This window comes from Scatophagus argus, chromosome 19, assembly GCF_020382885.2.
Source record: "Scatophagus argus isolate fScaArg1 chromosome 19, fScaArg1.pri, whole genome shotgun sequence".
Taxonomy (NCBI): Eukaryota; Metazoa; Chordata; class Actinopteri; family Scatophagidae; genus Scatophagus; species Scatophagus argus.
Window position 1 is genome coordinate 7,895,571 of NC_058511.1, and position 12,149 is coordinate 7,907,719.

At 40.1% G+C, this 12,149-nt stretch overlaps 1 protein-coding gene across 2 annotated transcripts; it reads right to left on the reverse strand.

Annotated features, from left to right (window-relative positions):
- Positions 1 to 7,364: 7,364 nt before the first annotated feature.
- On the reverse strand, positions 7,365 to 11,862 carry ostm1 (osteoclastogenesis associated transmembrane protein 1). Of its 2 annotated transcripts, XM_046373805.1 has the most exons (7): positions 11,377 to 11,862; positions 10,954 to 11,068; positions 10,081 to 10,178; positions 9,885 to 9,995; positions 9,165 to 9,330; positions 8,412 to 8,478; positions 7,365 to 8,297 (listed from the first exon to the last, which is right to left on the reverse strand). In XM_046373805.1, the coding sequence occupies exons 1-6, from the start codon at positions 11,767 to 11,769 to the stop codon at positions 8,423 to 8,425; spliced, it is 939 nt and encodes a 312-aa protein (XP_046229761.1). In that variant the 5' UTR covers positions 11,770 to 11,862; the 3' UTR covers positions 7,365 to 8,297; positions 8,412 to 8,422. The 2 variants fall into 2 exon arrangements, with proteins under 2 accessions (XP_046229761.1, XP_046229760.1); XM_046373804.1 differs by having other exon boundaries at positions 7,365 to 8,478.
- Positions 11,863 to 12,149: the final 287 nt, after the last annotated feature.

The window sequence follows — 12,149 nt, forward strand, 5'->3', positions numbered from 1 at the left end:
GGCAAAGAAAAGGTTTTCTGGCATGAACACACAGGCACACAAAAGAAATGCTCTGACACAGGTGACTGGGAACACCAGGACTAAACAGACAAGACAATGAGACACAGGTGATACACATTAGGAGGGAGAAAGCAATCAAGAAAACCAAAAGCAAAGCTACATGAAAACAGGGCACACAGGGGAAGAGACGCTTTCAAAATAAAACAGGACATGACATAAAACATGGAAACACATGACAAGACAAACATGAAACATGGCACATGGACTGAAATCAAAAGACAAAGCATAACAAAAAACACCAGGCGTGACAATGTTGTGCCTGTTGCCCATTTTTGATGGTCACAGAAAGTATGGTGATATGTCATGAACAGTCATGTGTTTATGATCAAGAAAGTAAGCCATTTAAAACGTTATTTGGGTTAAAGAACACACAAACAGTGCTACTACCAGGCAAAAATCTAAAATGTGAAATGTAAAAAATATCCAAGACAAACTATAGAAATCTTAGGGTTGTCAGGCCCAATGTATTTTGCACATCAAGTAATCATAATGGGGAACTGGGAAGTGCAAGCCCATTATTCTTCTTCATGTAATTGTTGCTAAACTACAATGAATACTTGAGATGAATGATGAAAAACATTGTGATGAAATTGTGTATTTTGAATAATATATTCATTAATGAAATGTGTGTAGCAAGTGGACACATGCGCGTTTGGAACCTAAACAAACCTCATCACCATCCTCCACCTCCTCCACTTGAGCTCGGCTCTCGCTCGTCTTGACCTCCACACTGGGGTCTTCCTCAACCTCGTCTTTGGAGACCCTAAAGACGTAATATTACAAAAACAAATTTCTTGTAGTCCGTCAGTCAGTCAGCGTGAACAATATATTTGATTAAATACTTTTAGTTACTAGCTAACTTTAGCCGTTATTCATTGTTACGCATTTCCCAAATATTTATATTAGCGGCAGTAACGTGACGTTAAACTAGCCAGCAGAATTACCGTTTTGAGCCCCGTGCTTCTTCCATAACAAGAGTATGTTGTGAAAAAGTAACTGACAGAAATTGGTAAATCCTATTAGTGATGAATCTAGGAAAAGTAGCAGATCTGTTTCCCGGCGCTGTGTTTGTGTTTGGTAAACGTTGCAACGTTGCGTTGCTACGGCGACACCAGAGTGAGGAATGCTGCGTTCATGTGCCCCTCGGTAGCTTGAAACTTCACGGACATGACAGTAAACAGGACTTGTGCCAAAAACTGTTTTCAAGAAATGTCTCAGAGAATGCCTCAGTATATAAATGTCGCACTACTAAAACACAATGCAGAGACAATAAAACAGTGATAACCTGGAATCAGTGCTACAGTGTATCATACGTGGCTGCGTGCTGCCATCTAGTGGTAGTATCATGTCTCCAAACCAAACTTCTCAGTGCAGCACTAGTATTGTATTGGGTTCCCTCTACAAAAATGCTACTTTCTAGAGAGGAATTCAATTCTTAACACTTATGTTATTGGCAACTCTCAAGCAAAATTGCACATGTGCACAATTGGTCAGGTGGTCGGAAAAAATAGAAATGGAAAATGACTTTATCACATTTATGAAACCACACCATTAAAATATTTCATATTAGGCTGAATGGTAGTTTGCAGCTATAAAAAACAGGCCTGCCAGGCTACTTTTAGGAATATATGTTGTTGTTGTTTTTTAGTCAAAATGTTATGTAATGTAGTTAACAAACTGGAATAAATCTACCATGCAAAATAACAACAACAAGAACAATAATTATAATAATAATTCAAAGGCAAAGTTCATGCAAACTTATCTCAAACTCAGACAAATAGAAGCAGGAATCAAAGGTCCCAACAAAGAGGTGGACACAGATGATGGACACAGTATATAATTGTTTAATAAACAGAATTGCAATAATAAATAATAAACAACATTTACATGCAATAAAAATGACCCAACATTAATTGCATGATTTACCCTGGGAAAATCATTCAACTGTAAACTACCTGAAAGCACTTTAATGTTCACAATAAAATATTCGATACTTTCCAAACAAAACAAAGTAACATGTTTATGTACCATTAATGTTGTGTTCAAAAGCTGGCTTTAGATGGCGCTACTGTCGTGTGCTCAAAATCCTACTCAGCTTCCACAGACTAAAATCCTTAAAACGCTTCATTTTTGACTGCATGTTTTAAACACATGCACAGTTGTAGCAGCCACATTTCTCTCTCTCTCGCGCTCGCCATTCAAAAACATATATCCAGTGGCTCACATGCATAAATCTAGACTTTCTATTCATGCACACACACTCCACATAAATGATACATGTCTTCTCAAGCTGATGGCAAGATGGGCACTCTCTGGTTGTCCACACAAACAAACCCACAAATGGGTCAGATGTTCCTGCCCTCAGGAGTGCCACCCACACTTGTTGGCAGCCTTCATGCTCGCCAGCTTGCCCCCCGGGGGCACCTCGCCGCTCTTTTGGCCTCAAGTGGCCTCAGTTTCAGCTGAGGCACAATGGACGTAAGTCAGCCAGCAAAGGTTTCTGACATATGATCCGGCATCTGTGATGTCACCAACAGCTGACTTGTCATAAGATCTTTGTGAAAGGGGGGAAGTGAGCGATGAATGGGGAGAAGGTCTTATTTTCAACAGACCCTTAGCTGGAACGCTGAGTGCTTTTGCATCAAGCTGCTGAGATTACAAACTGAATGACTGCCATTAGAGTGATTCTATAATCTATCATAATACCATAAGCTAGGGATTGACAGACTTTGACCCCACTTGCAGGTGTATAATAAGCCCCATTCACTCTGCATATGTGCTGTGAGAGAGGGTGCATGTGTGTGTGTCTGCTAATTCCTGCTTCCAGGGGCATATGTTTACTCCTTGTTCAACAAAGCATCATATTCATTGCTCAGGGGTTGAGAGGTGCATAATCTAAGCCTGACCTTCAGCCAGTTAACTAACTGACAGCTTAGAGTGTTAGTGGTGGTGGTGGTGGTGGTGGGAGGGGTTGCATAACAACTTAAGTTGACTAACAGTTTCTTAATATTGCCATAACGAAGGAGACATTTGCTGCTCCGTAATCTGGGATGCACTGTGCAGACGACAGAAGAGCGGAGGACGGTTGTAGAGGACAGCAGGAAATTCAAAGGCATTTAATCTAGAGGAGGCTGTGACCTTGTCAAAAACAAAAACAGTCATTTAATAAGAATTAGCTTTGATAAACGAAAACCGAAGGCCAGATTCAGAAACAACATGAAGAGCATCCCCCTACTCTTCTATGAAATATGAAATGCGCTGGCCTTGTGTCAAGGTAACTTGTGCAAAGAGAAGTGTGTTTTTGCCATCTGCTGGATCATTTATTGCCAACAAGCACACAGTGTTTCCACCCCAACATGTTGCCTCTAAACCTTTAAATATTAAGAGAGAGTGAGGGGCACTGACAAACACAGATGCAGATAGACAGACAGACAAATAGGCTATTACAAGGAAAAAAAAATCTATTCATATGCTTTCTGGTTAATTGTTTTTGAAAAACTAAAATGATCTCAAGGTCTGCACTGAGCTCTGAGGAGAGGTTTCTGGCGTTATTTAGCAGCTCAAACATCAGCAATCCCCATTTCAGCTTCATCCGTCGGGTTCCAGCATTCCTGCTTCACTCCCTCCTCCGCTTTAAAGAAGTCAACCGACCAGTTTCGCACATCACAAAACCTGGGCTCTCAAATGAAAGAAACAACTGACTGTACAATATTAAAGTCTAGATTTGTCCAAATGTGTGTTTTTACAGTCAACAAGAATGCAGTGATACTTCTTCATTTTGACAAAAAGCGGTACACATAACTGAATATTTGGTAACACACACAGCATAAATAACGGCTCTGTAAAGAGGTTTTTAGAGGACGACTAACTTATTAGTGTTACTCCCTTTCCAGCAACGAATCAAGAAAAAGCCACATTTAAATCTTGGAATCCAGTTTTGCCATAAGACTTTTTGTATAGCACATATACAAAAAGTATAATACCTTTGTATGTATAATACCTTTAAAAAACATCTAAAAGACTTTCAGATATCACAGGTTTGTTTATTAAGTCCCTATAGTCATTTATTTTGTAATAACTGACCATTCTGGTCATTTCTGTCTTTGATCTAGTCTTTTTTTCTGTGTTTGCTACAACATTTAATTCAGTCCTCAGCACATTTTTCCCTTGTTAATCCAGCAGAGAACCGGAGCAAGCGGTGGAAATCAGAGTATGAGTCAACTTACAAAATATTAATTTCTTCTACATAAACCGTCACACTTACAGAAGAATTATTCTGAAAGTCATTTTTTTTCTTATCAAAGCTCTTTGTGAGTGGATTAGGTGTACAATAATTATGCATGGCATTAAGCCATGATTACTGGTGGATTGTTTGGTTTTTTTTTCTGTACTGCAGTAAGTTCAAGCAGAGAAGCAGAACCATTTGCCTGTTTCATGTAAAAAATGGCTTTGTTCTCTGTGCATGTGGATGACCTTACTGAACAGATGTAATACAAGCTCAGTTATACAAGATCAGTTATGTTCTGTATGCTGATGACCAGTAATTTTTAGTCCATACAGAACTGGGCTGAAGGTTTCATGATAGTCATACAGTGTTTCACCTGCATGACATTTTCTCATTGGTAATTTGAATCATGATAATTATCGACCGTGTTGTAAACCATGTGCTCAGGCCAGATAGAGATCAGTGTAAAATTCTCTTCGTTTGGAGCTTTGTTGTGCCCACAGGAAAAGTAGCATGAACAGACCCAGTGTTGTTGACAACGACGCAGTGACGTTGCTGCTCCAGGGTCCCAGATGCCAGTCAACGTGAGGGGCTTCTCTGATGTATGATGCACGATTTTATGTGTTCCTCAATGAGAACTAGAACAGCATCACAGAAGCCTTAACCTGCAAAAAAAAAAACCTGTCAAGATATGCTAAGTGTTTTTTAAATCGAATAGTCCTGGTTTAATCCTGTGTTTTACTGCTGCGGACTCTTTATTTTAGACTCACTAGGTGTCTAAAATAAAGTCTGAACTGAATTCACTTCATTGTATCAGAAATTTTGAGGCGTCTCTCTTTCACACAGTAACACCAAAGATTCCAAAGCAGAAGTCTGACAAAGCCGCTTCTGCCTCTGAAGGTGAAGTCTGAGAGGCATCCAGGAGGCGAAACACCACAAAGATGCTGCCTTCCTGCCAGATGTGGGGCCAACGACTGAATATCATGTGTCAAAATTGCAAGAATGACTTGGACAAGACACTTTACAGCCCCGAATTTTCAAGTGGAACATTTGTTTTGTACCCAGGTCTTATAAAACGCATTTATTAGCTCATATTGGAATGATGCAATGATCCAAAGTCATTTCATCGAGTGTCAAAATGTGATGGAAGGTTTAGATATGAGTCTGACTGCAAATGATGATGGGAAGTAACAAAGTACATTTAGTCCATTACTGCACCTGTTTACAGGTAGCTGAACTCTTTATGACACTTTAAACTTCCCCTCAAGACAAAAATGTAAAATAAAGATATTGTTCACAAAAGTAATTTCTGTTCAATACAACATCCAATTGTCAAGCAAAAAAAAAGGAAAAAGAAAACCTTAAAATTAAATCTACTGCTTTCATTGACAAATTCAAAACCTACTTCACGAATGTGCAAATAAGACAAAAGATGTCTCTTATGTCCCATTTCAAGTTTCCACATTTTATTTGTGGACTTTGTAAAGCTGTCTGTTTTTGACACACTTTTAGTGTCACAGCATAACCCACACACACACACACACCGGAGTATATGCAGTTAAGCATGGGAAATGAGCTGCATCCAGGCTACATTTAGCTACAACAACAATAATAATCTCATAGTAATAATAATGATGCATACTGGACTGGAGACATTCTCTATAACGAACATCCTTCCACGCTGGATGCTTTAAATTACATTTTGCTGCCGTTCCTTTCAGTTCAGACTGCAGAGCTTCGTTTGCATTTGCCATTTCTACTTTTATTCAAATAAAAATGTCTGAATATTTCTTCCACCAGCACTGAATCACCGGGGGGGGGGGTGTTCACGGCTCCACCGGTTCGCTCCTTCACGTGGCGGCCTTCGGGTCCATTAATTTACCGGCGGTTTTTCATGACTTTTCAGCCCCGCTTACGGACGCGGTGTGCCTCAGAAAACCAGCGGAGGCTTAACGGGAATCAAAGCTGTCATTCTTGAGCTCCGAGCCCCGCTCAGCGCACTTCACCGTGCGGGAGCGCAGATGACAAAAAGCCCGTGTTTTTCGTGGCTCTGCTGGCCGCAACCGGATCATATGACTCGGCATATCCGTAATGCTCTTAGACCTGCTCATGGCCAGCGGTGGCCGCGCTCCACAAGACCAAAAAGCCAAAGGAGTTTAACGGATGTGTTGCTGCGATTATTCGGCCAAGTATCTTTATCCCACATTTAGATTAGCTGCTAATGACGGAGGGAAAAGCTTCGTTGCGAGAAACACAAGGCCACGTAACCTCAGAACAAGGGGCCATTCCTGTGTGGAGAAACAGATTTAAAACGCACACAGCATGGACTCATTAGACACAATTTAACATAAGTCACAGTGTTGCTGCTGTAAAAGTAGCGCTGATATCACACAACTTTACAAGTAAAAGCTTTATCTACAAATTTATCAAAAGTAGGCCCACTGATTCTGCAGAAAGAAATGGTCCTGGATGGTGTTTTACTGTTTTGGGATTAATATTTCTGGTGCATGTATAAGTTGCTCTTTACTGCTGTGGATGCATGAGATCAAGTAAGCCGGACTGCTCATCCTCCAGTTTATCAGAATAAAGAAATCTAATTCGAAATCACCAAATTTAAAGATGCACGGTATTCGTTGGACAGGAAGAGTATGAAAAACTGTAACCTGTAAATTAACTAAAGCTGTCAGACAGGTGTGGCGGAGTAGAAAGTAAAATATCTTCCGCTTGACATGCAGTGCAGAAGAGGTGGCCTATAAATTTGAATAAAATGAAAATACTAGTCTAAGTGCCTCATACTCGTACTTGATTAAAGGCTGCATTCCACCACACCGAAGTAACAACACAACTATATAAAATACTACAAGTTTAAAAGTAGGATTATCATTAATTAAATGTACTTAAAGTATCAAAAGTATTCATTTGGCAGACTGATACTGGTATTATTATGCAACATGTGACCGTATAGTAGAAAGAGATATAAGATGGAAGTACTCAAGCTCATAGTTAACTGTTTGTCCTCCAGATTTAATTATCAGTGTCAAACTGGTTGTGGTTAAATCACCACGCGTGAATCTGCAGGTTGTTTCTAATGTGCAAATATTTATTTGTGCGTACGCTTTCATAATTAAGGTTTACAGAAGTTCACAGCAAATGCAATCCTAATGGGCAAATTAATCAACTCGACACTCGTACAGGAGAGTTCGGCGTCATGAGCGGTCAGAAATCCTTAACAAATTAAGTTAAACATCAGTGGAAAATGACGTGGAAGCGCATTAAAAGCTTTATGAAACCACAAAAAAAAAAAAAAACACTGACTGGTAAACAGGTAACATCACAGTGTGGTACTTTTGGAGTGCTTTTACATTATGTGTGTTATGTCTTTATTTACTCTCTACCCAACCAACTGATGTGCACCCCCTCTTCTTACAGCAGATACATGTCACCACTAATGGACATCAAGTGCTTCCTTTTTGCACCTCTTTTCGGGACATACATTAGAGACAGAAAACCCATTTCTCAAGCCATAAATAGAACACACACACACACACACGCACGCAGACTACATTCAAGGCACTCACTCTTTCTAGTGACAGCGAACAACGTGAAGATCGTTAACGAGTTGAAAGGAAGGAGCGGCCAGGATCTGCCTCAGGATTACGAACAGCAACATGTGCAGCAACATGAAAAAGCATCAGATTAGTAGTTTAGGAAGTTAGATATAGTTTGACCCCAACACAAGTCCTGTTTAACAGGTGTCACCAAACAAAGCTGGTCTTACACTATGGCAGTTGATTCAAATGCAATCTGTGTGTTTCTATATTTTTTGTAATGTTTGTCTTGCTAAAAATCTGCAGGTTTTCCTGTTTTATTCATTCCACCCCCCCCCCCTTTACTCCATTTTGAGGATTTAAGGATATGAATGTAAATATTTAAAATGTATTAAAAAAGCATTTCACTTTCACTTCCATCACGTTTCTTGAAGTCCTCTGAATGCTGATTGGTGTCACAGCATCTTGAAAAAGAGCAGACAAAGCTGAGTCAAACCTCAGGCACAAAACAGCGACGAATCAAGTCTTCTCCCAGGGTGTAACTTTAAATAAACGAGCAGTGTCGTCCACGTTATCACCTGTCGCCTCTTCAGCTCTGTTTGTCCTGGATGTTCATCGGGCTGCTGTATGACTTTGCCCGCTTGGCTGTAAAGACACAGAATTCACATTACGATTTGAGGGGATAAAATGACTTTTGCAGTCTTATTTTGCATTATTCGACTAATTAAACTACAAGTGTTTAAACAGTCTTAAAAAGCACATGAATAATAATTAACAGCACAGGCCAGTCTTATTTTTGTCTAATGCAAGTACGACAGTTTCATAAAAAAGACTGACTTGTAGGCTAACTCTAAACTAAGACCCTCATCTCAAGGAAAATGTGGCTCATAAATTGTGGTTTGCAAACAAAGTTGTTGAGCAAGAAATAAGAGAGGAAACAACTCCAGTAACCTGTTGAAAATACACAGCAGCGAGATCACAAGTCATTTTTTGATTTGCAGAAAAACTATCCTGAGCCTCACTGATGAGTTAATGGAGATACTGGGTCCTGTTACCTAAAACGCCTTCTGATCCCTCTCGCAACCATCATACACCCAGAAATCAAACCTTCAGCCATGATCCAAAGGTCTGCAGGAGGCAACCCAGCTATGCTTTAGAACAACCTAGAACACCCATACACCCCTGCCCCCCTTCCTCCATCCCAACACAACCCAATATCACAGTCAGTCAAGGCCCCCTCAAACCTCCAGTGCACAAAGACCCCAAACCCCTCAAAACCCCGTCAAAAAATCTCTCTGTGTGACAATGGGCGAATTAAGCTGGTTACTCACGGTGTATGAGCTTGCGTTTCTTTTGTTCAGAGTGAAGGAAGCTGCTCAAGTAGAAGATGATGGGCAGAAAGAGCATGAAACTGGACACAGCGATGACAGGCACCGTCTCCTCACGGGGGACGGAACAATTGAAAGTGTTGCTCCACAGTCTGCGGGTCGCATTCATCTGAAACCAACATGCCAAACGCAACATAAACTTCAGCTCACCACAATTTTAGGACAGTGTTGTTGTTAAACCGACCCTCTAAGGTTTCTGCTCTCACATCACTGTATTCAGGGTCATGTTTTGCAGCAGGGATTCTACATCTTGTTGTTGTTTTTTTTTTTCATTGACAAGGCTAGAAGAGGATTCACGAGCATGATCCTGCAGCCACAATGAACAGGTCTCATTAATTTTTAACACGTAATTCAGCTTGTTTTTCAAGTTTTTAAATCATGGAAAAGAACATCTATTGCCATGACAAAAAAAAAAAACAAACACATTTTCTGTATCTACATATATCAAAATTTCAAGGTCAAGAGGGAACCGTGACGCTGAAGGATTAACACACAACTTTTAGGTATAACACAAACATTTCCTGAAAACATTATCTTGTCACCAGCTATAAGTTGGTGAAGACCCTTCTAACTGTCCCTCACTGACTACATATTCCTCTAGGGGGTGCAGCTTTCTCTCTTCTCATCTTACAAGAGGAGTTGCACGAATCCTGACATACGTACCGAATCCTCTATATCGATACACATAGTCTGATTCGTCTCCATTCTGCCATACAGCTCGCTCAGGCGTCTGTATGTGCTCTTACAGTTTTTGCACAGCTCTGTGTGGTTTCCCTGTTAAGACAAATGAAGACATCTTAGTTAACTTTTCAACATAAACTCGCAACAGATAGACGTCGTCCCCAGATTTATGGTGTACCTGTTTATACTTATCAAAGCAGGTGAGAGTTAAGTTGAGGGTGGCCATGAAGTACAGCGTGTCATTTGTCAGGCTCTGGAATCCTTTGGTGATACAGTCTGCACACAGGAAATAAAAACAATCATCACTGAGGTCTGTTTATTCAATGAAAGTGGATGAAATGAATTCAAATGCAAATGAAAAACATTTTGAAAGAGTGTCACCATTCTAATGTCAATCACTTCTCCAAGATATGAACCATGATTTAGTGTTGTAGGGTTAACGAGGGGCTCCTGCTTGCTGTTCAACGCCAGCAACATTTAAGGGTTTAAGGCATTTTTTCCAGCTGAAATGCCAAAGATTCCACATATCCACCTTCTCAATTGTGAGTAATGGTTGCATTTCTTTGTCTTATGTGACAGAAAACACCTGTTACACTTATAGACTAAATGAATAATTCATAAACAGATAAACACAAACCAAATACGCCTTCTCCTGCTGCAACAATTAGCTCTTAGATTAATCAATTAGTCAGTCGAAAGAAAATTAGTAGTCAACCACTTTAACAATCGATTAATCGTTTTTCAAGCAAAATGAATAAAATGCAAACATTTGCTGGTTCAGCTTTTTAAATGGAAGGATTTGCTGCTTTTGTTTTGTCATTTATGATAGTAAATGAAGCACATTTGGGCTTGGGCCTGCTGGTTGGACAAACAAAGCAATCTGAAGATCTCACTTTACATTTCAGTTTTTTAACCTTTGACAGACAAAATTATTAATCGATTACCGTAATAATGAAATTAGCAGGCAGATTAATCAATAATGAAAATAATGGTTAGTTGTAGTTCTAGTTCAGAAAGCACTGTGAGCTTAAAATTCCTTCAGGGAACTTACTGTTACAGTTAGATTTGCTCCAAACGTCCTCCAGGTTGCTGTAGAGCAGATAAACCAGCATGAGCCGATCACTGTGCAGAAGACTTTCGCTGCAGTTCACACTGCCAGGACCCACCTGAGGACACACAGGCACTCTGCATCATACACTCACTTACCTTCCATCTATACACACGTTACAGATGTCTGTCAAACATTTGCTCGAACAGGTCAGATAAAAACGTGATCCTGCTACTCCCGACTCCTTGACTTGATAGGTCAAGAAGCTTTGTTTCCTCAAATTAGTCACCATTAGTCAGTCACATCACGAGACTTGTGGTCATGAGACAACTGCGCATTAACAAGGCCTGTCCCATCATCCAAGCAGGCTGGAGGCCGCTAACTGCAAACTAAATAAAAGAAATTGTCTTTGTATTTGGCACGTACCTGGTCGGATGAGATGTTCATATATATGTCCTTAAGACTGCCATAACTGGAAAAACAGTTCTGGCAAACTGTAACAGGTCGAGCAGCAGGAATCAAGCAGTTCACAGAGTCGACGTACCGCCGTCCAAATATGCGAAGCAGCTCGCTGCAGTAGGCATTGATCTCCAGGTCTTCAGGGAGGAAAAACAACAGATTTATCGAGAAGTCAGAATCCACCACAGGTTTAAATAGAGGCGAGTTAACCACAAGAGAAGGAGCAAGACTCAAAGACGGGATTTGTTTTAGTTTATCCGCTGAATCTGAAACGGTGAGGTTTACTCCGTCGCTCGGCACAACAGCGTAAATATTAAGTACTAATAAAACCCAAAACAAACTGTTTCTGGGCGCAGACATGGTCGAAAACCGAAATTAATACATCTACTCCTCCTCCTTCACTCTAAACAAACCATGATTTCCTGGTTCTCTCCGAATGTGATCATGTGACAGTCTGTAATCTCGCGAGAACACCGGTCACTCCGATATCACATCACTACAACTACTGCAACTTCTCATACCGGTAGGCTAGATCCCATGTGTGAGTTAATTATGCTTCCTATTAAACACCAATGTGATATTAGAGGGATATTTGAAGTATACAATATAAATTTCGAATGTTGTACTATTTTCTGCTTTAGTAGTACACTAGACTGTAACGGTTCAGGTTTATTCTTATTGTTTATTGTATTATAGCAAAGATAGTTGGCCTACTCTTAAACCTACGATTTATTGATTTA